This window comes from Urocitellus parryii, chromosome 9 (assembly GCF_045843805.1).
Source record: "Urocitellus parryii isolate mUroPar1 chromosome 9, mUroPar1.hap1, whole genome shotgun sequence".
Lineage (NCBI taxonomy): Eukaryota > Metazoa > Chordata > Mammalia > Rodentia > Sciuridae > Urocitellus > Urocitellus parryii.
Window position 1 is genome coordinate 85,292,798 of NC_135539.1, and position 16,622 is coordinate 85,309,419.

General features: G+C 52.3%; 1 protein-coding gene across 1 annotated transcript in view; it reads right to left on the minus strand.

Moving 5' to 3' along the window:
- Positions 1-687: 687 nt before the first annotated feature.
- The window catches only part of Disc1 (DISC1 scaffold protein), a 193,430-nt gene continuing 177,495 nt past the window's right edge, over positions 688-16,622 (minus strand). Inside the window, exons 12-13 of the mRNA XM_026413137.2 lie at positions 13,110-13,227; positions 688-4,228 (exon numbers count right to left, since the gene is read on the minus strand). Coding sequence (XP_026268922.2) covers positions 3,939-4,228; positions 13,110-13,227 — 408 coding nt within the window. The 3' untranslated portion in view covers positions 688-3,938. The remainder of the gene's footprint in view (positions 4,229-13,109; positions 13,228-16,622) is intronic.

Sequence of the window (16,622 nt, forward strand, 5' to 3'; positions counted from 1 at the left end):
CCCTCCTCCTGAATCTGACTCTCACACATTTCTAACTGAAGCAGCCCGTTACCCAGGAGGTTTGCACCCATGTGTGGGAAGCCACCCTCGCACGTGATTTGAGTTACCTCCCTGGCTGGGTGAGAGGCGCTTAGGCACATCTTGTGTCCAGAGCTTTCCCCACCCTTCTCAGGTCCGAGGGCTTGTCCGTGCGGAGGCATGTCTGGCTACTACCCCGAAGGCCCAATCGTCGCCCCTGACCTTGAGATGCTGCTCCCCTTAATCCTCATTGGATGGGATTTTCCCCAGAATTTTTTTGTTCCCCAATAAAAGTCCACTCCCTGGCATGTTCTCCCCCCCCCCCACCTCTCTCTCTCTCTCTCTCTCTCTCTCTCTCTCTCTCTTCTCGCTATCCTCTTCAGTAAACCTCGCTACCACAATAGGTGGCTGGAGGCTGGAGCTAGGAGGAGCTGTCCTGGAGCTGATTTAAAGGTAACTAGAGTCTTGTCTCTTTAATTCAAAACTACCTAGAGGTTTCTCAGTTTCAAACCTTCATTCATGAAGCCAGCCTGGGTCGCGGGCTAAATCCATATCTTGCAGTGCTAATGTCACCTTCCCTAACTTAGGGCCCAGGGTAGAAGGGTCCATGGTTCTCTGATCTATTGGAATTTGAAAGCACATGGACGCAGTTTTAAAGCATGACTTTATTACAAAGGTTGATGTGATGAGGAGAATAGTGCAGTTAATCACCCTGTAGCCCAGACACGAGCTGAATAAACCTGGTGCTTTTCTGTCATCTACACTGCAGAAGACGAAAACCCTGAGCAGCACCCTGGTTTACATATCAGTTCTACTCTCATAAAATCAAAGGGAAAATCACAGGAGCAATAAGCTACATGACCAAGTTCACAGATTAGACAGGGCAAGGACATGGACAGCACAAGATGGACACAGATGGGAGGCGCTGACCACAGGGCATGGGCTGCTTCCTCCACAGCAGGTTTCACGGTTGGCTCACAACGCTCTCTGGAGAACCCCTGTCCTGGGAGGGTTGTCAGGAACACCTGCTGGTGTCTGGCAGCCAGGGGCTGTTCCTGGGTGGTGGGTGCTCTGGGTCAGGACCAGCTGGGCTTCTGGGTGCTGACCCTGTCCAAGCCTCGACTGCATGGGGGGCTTACCTGGGCCTGCGAGGCAGGTTTGCCTCCTCCAGTTTCTGACTCTCTGGCCAGGATTCTCAGGGTGCGAGTGTGCTTTTAACTGGGTGAACAGACAAGTTCCAGGCTCACAGTGCCCAGGGACAGTGCGGCACTAGGAAGGCGGAAGGCGTAGCTAGGAGCAGGCACCTACCTCTGGTGGCCCCTCACTCTAAGCCCTCCTCCTCCTCCAGCTTGGGTTGAGGGGATCTTCCTGGGCCTCTGTCACCCTCAGATGCCCTCCCAAGGCTGCCGTGAGGGTGGCTGAGTGTGGAGCCGCCCATGATTGTTTCTAGGAGGACCCCAGCTTGCTCCAGAGGAAGAAGTTTCCAGTATGACACATCCACTTGATCTGGGGAAGGGGCAACTCAACCTTGGAATCCCAGAATGTTGGAAGGGACCCTAACTGTGATGGAGAACCCTGTGAGGGTTCTCCATCTAGCTGGAGGCCCTGTGAGGGCAATGGGCCAGCAGGTGGCAGTGTGATAGATATGTCACTTCCTCTTTCCTGCCAAGTCGTGGTGACACGTCCCAATGTAATCAGGCTTTAAGCCACCAGAAGGCCACTTGCTGTGGGCTCGGCTATCTCCACTTTTGTTAAATTGCTTTTAAGTCCACGTTCTAACCTTCCTTGCCTATTTTTACATTGCTCTGTCAAAACCTGTTCTGTAGCCAGGCACAGTGGCGCACACCTGTGATCCCAGCTACTCTGGAGGCTGAGGCAGCAGGATGGCAAGCTCAAGGCCAGCCTCAGCCACTAAGCAAGACCCTGTCTCAAAATAAAAAATAAAAAGAGTAGGTGATGTAGCTCAGTGGACGAGCACCCCTGGGTTCCGTCCCTAGTACAAAATAAAAAAGAAATAGATAACCCGTCCTGAAGTGTGGATGGGGATGCAGGGTCCTGGGTCTTCTGGGGTTGGTGTGGCTGGACAGAGAGGGGTTGCCATGAGGAGGTGGTGTGGCCAGAGGGGGCACTGGCCCTAGTAGCCTTCCTGGGTGACACTGCAGGACCAAGCAGCAGCTGGAGCGCAGGCACAATATGTGGTCACAGACATCTGGGCTTGGCAGAGAGCCTCAGCCAGGAGGGAATACCCCATCCCTGAGGCACCAAGGAGCCCTTATTTGAGACACACTCAAGGAAGTCATTAGCTTCTGGAATCTTCCAATATATCACGACCTCACAGAAGCATTTCACAGGCTGTCAGTAACACAAAACACCCAGGCCAGGGCCTATTAGGTGTCTTGAGCCCGGGAGGCTATTTAAAAAACTTGTCAAAGTAGGAATTTGTTCCTGGCAAAATGGCCAGTCCTGACTCTTCAATTTTGCCTCACTGGAGTACATTAAGGATTCAAGAATCCCCATGCCACGTGACTAGCTCATGATACTTTTTGAGACACGATTATAAATAATTCAGGGATTTGGTCCATTATTGAAGAATTGAGTCCAAGAACAAACTAATTACACCTATTATTCAAATATGCAGAATATGCTTTTGAAAACATCCAGGATAAAACTGCAGGACACACAATAAGCTTGTCCACAGACTGTGCTTTTGCCTGACTGCCGGGCCCAGGGTAGTCGCTGGTACGAGCAGGGCCTTGTCCTTGCCTGAGGACCAGGGTGCCCATGCATGGAAAGGCTAGCAAACAGAAATGGCAGCGTGGCCGAGAAATGACAAAACTTGCTGTGTGTCCCTGGGTCCTGGAGAAGGCCGGCAGGTCACTGTCCCCGACACAAAAAAGAGATGCACAGAAGCATTTGTTTGGTTGACCTTGCTGTCTGTGGCAGGTGGATACGGGGCTCAGCACTCTGCACAAGTCAGTGTGCAAGTGACCCAAGTCTATGTTTGCACCAGGATGGCCCCAGAGAGCACAGCCGCACAACCCGTGAATGGGGAAGGAACTGGGTTTATGGGGGGTGGACAGATGCACTCAGGGTGGGAGGCTCAGGGTGGACAGTTGAGGAGCTCCTTGCTGGCATTTGTAAGCCCATGTCAGGTGCACTGCACTGTCCACACAGGGGTGAGGCCTGGCTTCTTGACCAAACAGACCTTTGGTTCGCAGAGCCTTTCTCTGGGGCACCTTCCTCAGTGTGCGTGGGATGTGGCTGCCCTGGGAGTCCCAGGGTGGAGCACTGGTCTCCTACCTGGTCTGCCCTGCTCAGAGGGTTCCACGCAGGGATTCTCCCATCACAGAAGGAAACAGGTTGGGCAGGAAATAGGAGAGACTCAAAGGTGCCCGCGTCTCCTGGTCAGCTCCCGTCCCCGCCCCAGGCCCTGCCCCGTGGTGAACTTCAGAAGGTCCATACCGACATCCTTTCCATAGGTGTCCCCGGTGCCAGGAAAACCTCCAAAGCTGCAGTCACTGAGGCTGATGCCTGGAAGCTCAGGTCAATTCTCTGAGGAGGAGGGAGTCCGGGGAGTGAGGGGAGCACCTGCCAAGCCTAGCTGGGGTGACTGGCTCTCAGGGATGAGGTGGTGGGAAGTGTGACAGGTGTCCTGAGGCCTGTCCTGGGTTTTCTTTCCACAAGTTCTTGAATCATGAAATATTCTAACTGCAGCAGAGTGCAAGATGAAACTGGGAAACAGACACCCTTCCACCAGAATTCCCTCCAACACCTGTCCAGTGGGAACGGAGATGAAGACATTTCCAAATCCTGTGCAGCACACGCCCATGAATGTCATGGAGGTGAACTTCTAAGTGACATTCAAAAGGAAAATCAGCAACCCACCCCAGTATTCCAATTTGCAGACGCCCCGTTTCAGCTCATGAGAATGGACGGCCACCCCCCCGCTGGGAGACCCCCAGGCTCTGTGTCTCCACGACTGTTCCAGGCACATCAGTGAGGCTGTGGGAGCAGGAGCCTGAGTCCACCCTGATGATAGGGTGGCCCGCCTCCTCCCAGCCCTTGCCCTCGGGCTGTGCTTCCAGGACACCAGCTGCTGGGCAGGAGGCTGCTGCCTCTCCTCCTCCCGCGTCCTCCGTGGCTGTCTGGAGCGACAGGATCATGGCCTGCAGTGCTTCCTTCACCATCTGGAGCTCTCCCTTGAGGGACTGTGCGAGTTGTTAAGGAGCAGGAGAGGTGATCGGCCCCACCCCGGGGGACCTCCGAGAACCAGCGCCTGGAGCAGATGGAGCCATCCAATTGCAGTTCCGAGCTCTTCCAAATTGTAGGAATTAAATATTGATACAAATTTTACACTTCTTTTAACAACGGCTGCGATTTCTGAGAGGCCTGAGGTTATTAACTATCTGAAGCACAATTCTGAAATGTGGAAGGAAGACTCGGCGCCCAGGCTGAGACAGATGGCAGGGCAAATGCTCAGCGATACGTGGTTACCAGCACAAGGCTGGGGAGCCCCAGGCCAGGGTGGGCGGCTGCCAGACGCAAGAGCTCTGGTGGCAGAAAGGGAAGAATGCTTGACAACACAGCCTCCCCAAGAAATCCAGGATCTGGGGCCACTGCAAGTACAGAGGCCCAAATAGGACCAGCTTCTCACCAGGAACCCTGGGCCCTGCTCACCGCTGGCCAGCCTGGTCCCCTTCAAATCTTTAAACCTGGCTTCTCAGGGACGACTCTGAAACAGCTCTGGGATTTCACCAGCTGCCCTGTTGCTTTACTCCCAGGTAACTGCAGGGGCCCCAGATTTGATGGAGTACAGGCGCCGGCCTTTTCTGGGTTGTTTGTTTCTCTTAAACTGATTTCCTATTTATAGAGTTGTTTCTCATACAGAGAAAAGTAACAAAGAACTCAGCAAATCAAAGTACAGCACAGATGAGGCTCATCTTTTAAGAGGTTCATCTCCTGCAATTCCAGCAGCTCAGGAGGCTGAGGCAGGAGGATCATCAATGCAAGGCCAGCCTCAGCAACTTAGCAAGACCCTGTCTCAAAATAAAATATAGAAAGGGCTAGGGATGTCACTCAGTGGCAAAGCAACTCTAGGTCCAATCCCCAGTTCCAGAAAGAAGAGAAGAGAGGAAAAGGGAAGGGTAAATCATCACAGGAGGTCAGGCTGCTGGAACATTCCAGAGGAGATGTGGAGGAAGCTTGGGGAAGGTGGTCAGGGAGAACTGACAGCTCACAGGCCACCGCCTGTAATGCTGCTCCACCTAGGAGCAGTGCCAGAGCAGGAATGATTGACACCCACAGGGTATGACCCTTCCAGAACAAGGAGCCCAGAGGACCTGGGATATGCCAAGGAGCCTCCCCAGCAGAAGCAAGGGCCCAGCCACCTGCAAGCTCCAAGGGGCTCTCAGCCTGAGGCTGCCCCGGGTCGTCCTCACCTGTCACTCACAGACATTTCCTACCCAGGCTCACTACTTGCCCTTGAACTTGAGGGGGGATGAGAGTGGGGTTGGGAAAGTAAGAGAGGAAAAAAAAAACAGTTTCTCTCTCTTTTTGTTTTTTTCGTTTGAAAGAAGCTTTGCTTTCCCCCATCTTTACTCATCTTTAGGGAAAATTTCATGCAAGCCAAAGCGTAAGTTGGCCCATCACAAATACCAGGCTCAGTTCAGCACGAAGTCAGGCTGACCACAAAGAGTGATCCCGGGGAACCACGGGACTTAATCACCTCGGCTGTGCAGCCTGGACTACACACCGATGTTCACAATCTGATAAGCAAAGACCAAGGTTTTCAGAGAGAAGTTAAACCAAAATGTGATTAAAAAAAAAAAAAAAAAACCTGTAAAACTTCAGGCACTGACAGAACAAACTGAAAAGTATAAAGAGAGAAAAGCTGCAAAACAAAGTGACTGCTGCCCCATCAGCCATCGGACGGCCTTCAGACAACACTGTCCGCTGACCCTCATCCCCTGCATCCTGGCCCCACCAACTCTGGGATCTAGCAAACCAAGTCCAGCCACCCACCCCAAAACCAAATAGAGAAGGTGAAGTCAGGGCAGCCACAGGAGCTGTGGGCCCTGGCCTGGGCCTGTCCTCCTGGCCCACAGGGGAAACCGAAGTCTACTTCAGGCTTGGACAGCACTGGCTGCTCTGCTGCTGAGGCTCATTTTCAAAAAGTTTAGAGTTCTTTCTCCTCCCCTCTCCCCTCTCCCTAATCTGGGGAAGGGGAAACAGGACACCCTGTCTTTCCATCTTGGGCAGAGTTATCTGTCCTGAGCACACGCCCCCGACAGGACCAAGTAATCAGACTTGGGGATGGCACCAGAAGATCTCAGACATGACCATCTCCCAGATTAACGAGTGAACCCCAGCTCTGCACAGAACACCTGCAATGTAGCCTTTGAATCACCTCCTTAAACCCCTTTCCCCCTGATGGGGGAACCACAGCCTCTGGGACAGGAGTCCCCTTTGCTGACAGAGCCTTGTCCTCACTAGTGGATGGGCATGGGGAACGAGGACAAAGCTCCTGGTAGCAGAAGGACTCTGAGGTCGGCGAGGGCAAGGGGGGCTTTGCACAGCTGCCCATGCTGTGGGCCTAGTTCAGACAGGGTCTGTCCATTACGACTCAGGATTTGTGGGTGGGGCTTGCGGCAGCGAGAAAGTTGTTGGGGACAGGCTGTGACTTCCACCCATCGCAAGACAGTATGGAGTCCAGGATGACTCAGCCGAGAAGGCAGGTGGGATTGGAGGCAGAGTGAATCCTAAGTCCTCGAAAAACACTGAGGAGTCAGAAAGATGGGATTGCAACTCCCCAGGAAGCTGGGAACACGGTTATTGTCTGACTGTCCCCATCATGAAGTAGACAAACTACCTGTGCCTTTCTCACAGGCAAAGACTGAAAAAATAAATGTTTTCCTCCCTGGTGAGAGTATAGTGCCTTCTGTGAGAGAGTTAAGGTTTACTTCCCAAGAGATGTAATAAACAGGGCTGGGCTGGGCTCAGTGGTGGGGCACTTGCCTTGCACAGGTGAGCCCGGGTTCCATCCTCAGCACCACTTTAAAAAATAAATAAATAAAATAAAGTTATAAAAATATATATTAAAAAAAGAGAGAGAGAGATGTGACAAATACCTTCTGCTCTGTCAGGGCAGAGCCAGACCCCAGAAATCCTGGAAGCCTCCCATGAGATAGTAACCATTAGAACAATTAAAATCATGTTTTCAATTATAAGATCTTTCTAACCACCCAGCCCCACGCTTCCTTGCCAGATGGGAGTTCCAGCACATTTTGGATGTACTGAAATGGAAGAGAGTTTAGGATAAAATATGAGCAAGGGGGGAAGAAAAAGCAAATTGCAGAACAATTTTATGGAACAATCTTAATTTTGCAATGACTACAGTGATAAGCCATTGACAGCTAGAAGGCATTTTAGGAGGTCACCACCATGTCCAGGTAGTGGCCCTGGGAAGGAGACCGTGGTTTTTAAAATTTCCGCAGCTGTGTGATATTCACAATGGACGTGCATGGCTTTCTTATTTAAATCAGAACATTTATAAAAGAAACTACTTGCAACATTTCCTATGAAGCAGGCAGGAGAGATGAAAGCGCAGGTCCAGATTCTCACTCTTTCTTTCTGTCACTCAAATATTCAAATGCTGCCTGACTGGAGCAATGCATTCAGAAATGCCGTTGGCTGCATAGGGGTGAGCCGGGATGGCTGTCCTGGTCCAGCAGAAAGGGACACTGAGGGGCGGGTAGCCTGCCCAGGAGGACTAAGTGCTCCAAGTGAGCTGGGAGCAGAGGGGCTGGGCAAAGGCACAGAGAGCAGTGAGAGGCTGCTGATAGCGAATATGCAGGGGAGAAGTGGTCACCGCTTGCACAGGGCAGTAGCAGTGATGCTGAGAAGTAGCTGGGCTCTGGCCACAGTCTGATGATGCAGCCCACATCTATAACATCAAGAGGGACACCTGATCTTAATCTGAGCAGAGAACCTGAAAAACATCCTATTGTCCTCGGAACAGTGGGATCCAGTGGGCTCAGACTGGATGGGGAGAGCTGGAGAAGCCCATCGGCCAGCCATGAGGAGCTGTGACAGGAGGCGCAGGGGCTGGAGATGGGCATGGAGGGTGTGTTGAGCCACGTGTTTGCACAAAAATGAGTTCGTGTTTCCTTATTGATTCTCAGAAAAATGAACTATCCTGTTTGCTACAGAAGCCTCGGGCTGCCGAGCAGCAGGGTAGAGAAGAAGCTGGTCTCTGCTCGATAACCCATCCAGCTCAGAGTCGAAGCCCTCTGGCACGTGTGACCTTGAGTTTTGTCCAAGGGCTGGACCCAACCCCAGGAATGATGGCTGAGGCCTCTGTAATTTAGGTGCTTGCTGCACCGGAATGAGGGTGGGGGCAGGCCTCTAGGAGCTGAGCTAGCCCAAGGACCTGCGCCCGGGAACTTGGAGGCTGAGTTCGAATGTCCCCAGACATGCCACCAGGTAGCTCAGCATCTAAGAAAATGAGCAGGCTAGTTAATCACGGCCAAGGGCTTGGCACTGCAGTCTGCAGAATGCCTCTGACCCAGGGCCATGCTCTAGCACCTGAGGCAGGACCACCCTCATCAGGCAGGGACGTGCCATGAGGTGCTGGTGAAGGGGTCCAAGAGCTCAGGGCACTGTCAGGAGGGCAGCCACTGTCCAATGGAGTCCTGTTTTTATAGGACAGCACTGAGCTTTTCTGTCAATGAGGCTTCCTAGTGGCACTCAGATGGCTGAGTCAAAGTTGGTCCCCTGCTCCTCTGACCTGGCTTGATTCCAAAAGGAACCAGAGGGTGACTTTGAAGCTGCTAGAGGTTTGCTCCACAGCTTCTTTCAAGCCACACTGCTCCTCTTGTATCCACTGTGGCCTGTGGTACTGGGGAACCACCTAGAAGGGACAGCAGTAGGGACCTCAGCCACTCATGGGCAAGGAGGAGAGACTTGTCCATTCCAGAGCCTGGGCCAAGGGACTGCATGAGCTGCCTACACCATGCCAAGACCACAGTGTGCCCCTCCCCACACTGTCGTCCCCAGCTGTTCTCACCCCAAGGCCTAGGTGGGAGCCACAGGGGAGTGCTATGGCCACCAGCCCTGCACAGCCCCCCTGTCCGTGAAGTGTGTGAGCTCCGGGTCCCCGAGGTTCTCCCCTCCAGCTCTTCAGCCCTAGAGGCAGAAAGCGTGTCCAAGAGGGCAGGGCACGCTCCCACACTGGGCTACCTTGGTCTGTTCAAGCTACAAATTAGAAAATTGAACCAGACGAGAGCTGTGGGACTTCTGCACTATTCTGGATGCATTTAGAGTCTGCACGCCATTGAGCACCACCGAAACTAATCTACTGGGCGCCAGACATTCCACATAGCAGGGAACAGAACTCTGCCAGGGCTTCCTGGACATGGATGTAAATGCAATCACAAATAGAACCAGTCTGTCCCTAGCTTGTCTCTGACCCAGGCCGGCAGAACTGCCCTGGGGGCTTTGAAAGATGCCCCAAATGTGCAAATCCCAGGTGTGCTTCATTTCCTGTGATGGTGTGTTGCCGAAGTTGAAGGAAAAAAACGGGGAGTTCCCTGCTCAGCTCCCCTGCACTGCAGGGTTTTAAGTTTGCGCCTTGAATGTGGAGAAGCCATCGTACATGCTCAAAAGATTCTTCAGAACGCAACAACTAATTGGGACACAAAATGACTGTGAAATTGTACTTGGGGCTGAGACGGCTGCTCCTGGAAGCCCAGCTGGCGGGCTGTGAAGTCTCAGCTCCTGTCCTCTCCTCTGCTGCCAGAGTGGCCCCTCTCTGCTGTCTGCTCTCCTGGTCAATGGCGCAGACTATGTTGGACGCTCACTGCGCCGCATCCAACAGGAGCTGTTTAGTCCTGCCACTCGTGAGGTAATGGGCCTCAGGGTAATGAGGAGACATGGCCATCTCTGTCCCTCCTCAGGCTGGTCAGTCCAGTGCCTTCTTGGGAGAGGCCAGGGACAGGCTGTCCATAGCCCAGACGCAGAGCAGTATGCGTAAGAACCTTCTTGTGTACAACCACATTGCCCATCACTCGCTGGCCACTTGCCAACACTCTGTGGTGCACACGGCCTAGGCAGAACCCAGCACCTTCCACAGGAGGCGTGGACAGGAACATGGGGGACACAGTGTTCCCCTCCAGCCTACACCAGCCATGCCCTTGTGTGGCTCGCAGCGGTCACGCTGTGTCCACACCACGTGCACAGAGCTCCGGCAGCGAGTCGAGGAATCAAACGTGGCTCGTGGTCAGCCCTTCCTGCCGTGGGCAGCAAGTGCTTTCCTCCAACCTCACTCCCAGTGGGTCGCCCATCAAGAATGAAAACTAACCAATCGGGCTTCAGCTGGCAGCCTGGAACCTCCAGATAAACCCTCATTTCATTTGTCAGGAGGCTGCAGAGAGCCAGGAAAGACACCTCCTATCTTAGGGCACAACATCCCACCCAACCCTGGGTGCCACTCTGAGCAGGCCTGAAGGCACCTTCCCAGCATTTATTCCCAACCAGGCTACAGAGGGAAGCCTGGGATGGGACTCAAGTGCCCAGCCCGTGACACCTCCCCAGGGTTCGCCTTTTATCTCTGCAAGAATCAGCAAAACCAAAAAAAAAAAAAAAAAAAAAAAAAGCTACCTTCAATAAGCACTTTTATTCTAGCCTAGAGTGTGAGTATCTCTGTGGGCTGTGAGATGGACCCGTCTGTCTATTCAGGGCCTCCTTTGGCCAAGGCAGCTGCAGGCTTCATGGTGCGAGGTTCTACACCCACTAGAGACGACCATGGTCCAGCTCAGGGAATTCCAAGCCCCGGTTTTCTCAACTGTGGAGCAGGAATGAGTACCCCTCTCCTCAGAGGAGCGTTTCATAATCAACGCTTGCTCCCTAGTGACTGAGTCAACCTGCCGTGGCCCTGCTCAGGCACACCGGGGAGGCAGCTTGGCCTGTGGTGGAGTGGAGCGCCATGAGACCAACAAGTCCCTACCCTGCCTGTGGACCCTGTTAAACATGCAGCATGAATCCAGCCTCATCAACCCCAAGAAACTTAGAGGTATGTGTCGATATCCTGAGTGACAAGTGAGTGACAAGAGGCCACCTATCTGAGAGCCCTTTACTTGGAAAAGCTGATGGTTCACGCACTGCTCAGTCCTCCCCAGCTCCGCCCCTGCCGCCCAGGCATAGCAGGGAGACTCAATTCCCTAGAATCAAACTAACCTTTTAGAAATTTTCAAAACAAGAGGCCAACACAAGGCCTGTCCGTGGCTCTCAGAACAGCTCCCGGCCCTGCTCAAGCCCTGGGACATCCCGCTCAGGAGCCACTGCTGGTGGTGACAGGGCCCTCCAGCACCTTGGCCTTCTGTCACGGGCTGCTATCCAGTGCCACCAGCAGTCATAGGCCTTTTTGCCATTCACCTCCCTCTCAGAAGAGCTCCAATCTGCGTGATCTGTGGACACACAGTCACAAGGACACCGTTTGTCTCCTGCAGCTTCCCGGGGAGCTTTCCACTCACAGCAGGAAGGCTAGTTCTGTAAGAGGCAGGAAACTGTGACGAACAGAACGTACGTCAGTTTTTAGAAATCTGCCTTGAACAGTGTTAGAATACTTGCTGATTCGGTTAAAGAAATACCCTGCTAAGCTTAATAAGCAAGGTCAAAGACTTAAAGCTATAGCAAAGAAGGAACAACGCGGATCTATTATGAAATCATAGATCTGAATACTTTTGATTAAGATGAATCCTTCCCCATTCAGGATCACTTACACACACACACACACACACACACACACAAAATAAAGTACGGTAAGAACTGGAATTTTAAAAGGAAAACAGTAATAAGAAGCAAAGTTCAAATACCTGAATTTCCTATGAACACATCAGTTATGGTTTAAGTGTGATCTGTCTCCCAAAAGCTCATTTTCAGAGGTGAAATGCCTGGATTATGACAGCTGTAGTCTAATCAATGGATCAATCCACAAATGCATTATCTGGGTGCTAACCGTAGGCAGGAAGGGTGTGGCTGGAGGAGGTGGTTACTGGGGTGTGCATTTAGGGGGCCTCCCTTTGCCTCCTGGGGCCATGTCCTGAGCTGCTTTCTTCCTCCACCCCTTCCGCTATGATGCTCGGCCTCACCTCGGGCCAGAGCTACAGAGTCAGCCACATGGACTGAACCACTGAAATCATGAGCCAGATAAATTCTTCCTTCTCCATGATGTTTTTGTCAGCCCTCTGGTCACAGAGAAGAAAAGCCACCTAAAACACCTAATAGAAGTCACAATCCTGAACAGAAAGAAGGAATGAAGAGAAAAGTGCACGTTAGCCACAAAGTGTCCACTCAACACTTAATCACCAAAAACATGCAGGGTGGGCTGCACATCACTGTGTCCACCTGTGTACCCTCCACCTGCCCTAGAGAACTAGCCAGTGGTAAACAGCCCCACGGATCACCTGGGACACAGGGCTTTTCGTGGACACCTGCCCGAGCCAACAGTCCTCCTGCTCTTACTCACCGAAGCCAACTTTAACAGAGGAGACACCAGGATATGGAGGCCTGTGAGAAGATCCTATCACTAGGAATTAGGAGGAACTGGTTGAGCTTAACCCCAGGTACCTGGTTAGACACTGAGAAGGACTGATCCAAAATGCTGCTAGTTTGGATACTCTGTAGCCCCATTATGTGGCAGAATTGTGGAACCAAGAAACCAGAGGGTGGGTTTGGTTTCTGGGAGTTAGGAAAGCCCTTAAAAACCAGAGCCCGTCCAGAGTTGGCCCTGATCATTCCCCATGGCCACTCAGCTCGGCTCTTCACTCCCCGGAAACTCCACTTTGCTTTGGCTTCATTGCATGCATGTCTAGCCTCAGTGGCTAATTTTTAGTGGTCAGATTTAATAATCAAAAAAACACTGAATGGCTTACCAAAGACTGGACACGGGCCACCTCAGACCCAAGGCGCACTACAGGGCAAGCATCAGCTGCACCTGCTTCCATCTGCTAAGGCCTGGAGAAGTGAGGCAACTATTAAGACTTTCTTTTACAAAATAAATTTGCAGGTGTTCAACCCGCAAGATGCAAGGATATGAATGAGCTCTCCATTGTGACTGTGCATGGCCGTGTGAAGTGCATCTTCCATGTCCAGCAGCTTCCTGCCTATGGCTTCACATTGTTCTTCAAGTTCTGCAGACAAGATGTAAGATTCCTGGCCAGAGAAAAAGAAAAGGTCATGAGTGGGCCACAGGGACTTCAGGGCTCTGTGTGCAGGCAGGACACGTGGGGAAACATCCCAGGCTTCCTTGGCTTCCACACCCCTGGGAGTCGCACGGGAGCCTGTGCCACCCTGGAGGAAGTGACGGGGAAATGGAGCCTGGTTCAGGCTATGACTGCACAAGGGGGCTCATCCACATAGTTCCCCAGCCCCGCTCCCATCTGGTCATTTCCAAGCCTGATTTCCCGAGCGTCAACTCCTGAAAGGGGTTTATCAAAAGGAAGCCTGGACTTTCAGCTGCCTTCACAAGGGACTCACACTCTTATTGGAATTCTAGCAAAAGCTGGGTGGGAGAGGGTGTCACAGGAGCAAATGGGCTGAGCTTCAAGGACAGAGGGTTTTCCTTGAAGGGCACAGGAATCTAACTGGGTCTGAACACTGGCCACCCCAAAGCACATGGGGGTGGAGACATGAGTGCACACTGTCTATTCTGTTGCCACCTCCTCCCCTCCCTGGAGCACAGGCCCCACAAGAGCAGGGATGACCACGTCACCTGATGCTGGACCCCCCTGGGCACCTGGCACTCGGAAGGTACTTAGAATTCATCAGTTTGGTGAAGGAAGAGTTGAGTCTCAGAATTGCCTGCTCCTCTAAGACTTCCCCTCCAAATGCGTGCCCCACACAGGAGCCAGTAAAGGGCCCTCTGTGTCACCGTCCTGCACAAACCACCATAGAGCAGAGTCCACGCTTTGCAGTTGTACAAACTGGTCCAAGGCCAGTTCTAGCTCCTCAGCTCTCGGCTGTGGCCTGACATTTGCCAATTGCCCACACCTGAGTGCAACAAGCCCAGTTCCTCCGGCCATCATCCTGCACCACCTCCACACCTTCAAACCACACAGGATGATTCCCCTTCCTAACGCTCCATTCTGACATGGGCCAGGTCCACCTGAGTGACTGAGAACTCGCTATGGACAAGGGCCTTGGGCTGGCCACTCGTCCCAAGGCCCCAGCCCACAGATTCTTAAAGGAAACAAGTAAACAAGGTCAAGAAAATTCAGAGAGAAAACAGGAAATCTTGGTATAAAAGGAAGAGAAAAGCAAGAAATCAGTCCAGAATTAAAACTTAACCAAATGTAGAATTTTCCCAACTAGCAGCGAAAGGCTTACAAGATACACTAAAGGAAGTGTTCATAAGGGAAGAATAATGGTGTGTGTTCAGATTCAGGCACTGGACTGCCACAAAGCAGCAAGGACCCAAGGGCCCAGGTGTAGGGACACTGGGCAAAAGCCCTTGGTGATCACGTGTCTGTCACATGAAGCTGAAGTCAGGGTCTGTGAATGACATTGAAGGCCAGCCATGTGCTCTGACATGTGCTTTATTAGCTCTGGAAGGCTTTAAAGTTCACGTCCCAATGGTCCACTGTGGTGGAAGACAGCTGTGCCTGTGGGAACCGTGATCACTACTGTCATCAAGCAGAGAGCGAGTGGATTGCAGGAAAGCGTGTATATGAAAGAAAGGGATATGGTGACAAGGTCACTGTATTGAAGTAGAAGATGGTAATTATGCAAAGCTGATGGCATTGGAAGTCCAGAAGGACTTCCTGTCCTCACAGCTCAGCCCACTTGCTCCTGTGACACCCCCTCCTGCCCAACTGCCAGACTTGTGATTAGTCGTTAAGAAGACTTAACGCAAGAACAGCTGATCACAGGAAATACTCCAATGGGCAAATAACTGCAATATTCACAATTATTTTGAGGGGTGGTATTATTGAACATTTTTATTTTCTTCTCTATACTTTCCTAAAGTTTCCCATATTTTTAAAGTATAATTAGAAAAAAATTACCATAAATATTATTTCAAACAATAATGGTAGAGTTTGGAAGCAAAACAGTGGATTTTTTTTTAAGTTTTTTAAAGATTACAAAGACACAAGCTCACAGCACCATGTCTGGTGACAGAAAGTCTGATTGGCACACGCTGGTGGGGTTTCTTTTCCAAGGCACAAGTTAGAGAATCTGCCAGGCCCTGCACCAACCATGCTGGTGCACACACCTCCATATTGCAGGTTCTGCGTCTGTGGAGTCAACCAACCTCGGGTGGAAATATTTTTTAAAAACATCGTATTAGTACTGAGCCTGTAGACTCCTTCCTTGACATTATTCCCCAAAGAACACACTGAACAGCGTCTTTGACATTGTGTCAGTTAAGTCATCCAGAGAGGGCACTTGGGGAAGAGTTAAAGCCCAGGACACACACCATGCTACCCCACTCTAAGGTCTTGAGCAACAGAAGAGCTTGTTATTATGGAGGTCCCAGAGCCTGTCCTCTGTAGATACGACTGGTCCTGAGTCCTAAGGACATGGAGCGTGACCCAGGCACATACTGCCTGAGGGCCAGAGCCCCAGGTTCAGCACACCCAGGAGCCAGGTCCACCTGCTCTTGTCCATTTCCATGCTGCCCCAGGAACAACTGGGTGTGCGTGGCCACCACATGCTCTCCCAACGTGCACGCCTCTCCTTGAGTCTGGGTGCTCCTGAGGCCTCGATAGTGAATGAAACCCAGCAGAGGCCACACTGCTGGGCTCCAGAGCCAAGCCGTAACAGTGGCCTGTGATCTCAGACCACAGTCCTGGGCCTGGTCTCCTGGAGTCAGGGAGCACAGGCCACAGGGATGGGCTGCGTGTGGACCTGGCAGCCCAGAACACGAGGAGACAGAACATGCTGCTTCCTTCAAGGCCACGGTGGGGGACAACAGGAGGTGAGGGGCTGTGGTCAGCACAGCCCCAAGACGATGTGGCCTGCAGAGGTGCCAGCTCCGGCCAGCCCTGCAGGCCTTTTCTGCCCCGAAGACAGAGCTATTAGGACCTTCCCAGATGGTGGGGCAACTCCAGGAGGCAAGGGGCAGATGCCCATGCAGTGCAGTCCCTGGCGGGACCCACGGTCACCTCTGCCATCCTAGCCACACACCCCAGGTGGAGGTCAAGACGGTGAAGAGGCAGGAGACTGCCAAAGAACACGCCGAGGTGGGGCGCGGGCAACAGAGGCCTCCTTCACAGTGAGGAAGGATGTCTCCTGCCGGTCCTGCATGCCCAGAAGCTATTCCCGAGTCCTTCGCAGGAGCTGGTGTGAGGTCTCTGACCCCAGAGTGTCCCGCCCTCTGCTCTGGCAGAAGGACCTGACAAAAGCTATGCGTGTGCTGAAGGGGTTCGTCTCTACATCTCTGGATCCAAGAGCACAGGATCAGTCGCACAGCCTCCCTCTGCCATCCCAACTCCCATCCCACAGATACGTCAGTATGACAAATGGCTGTTTCCACTCACTAGGTTTGGGCAATTTGTTACGCAGCCCAGGCTCTATGGCCGACCAACACTGGACCCTTGTGGATGGAC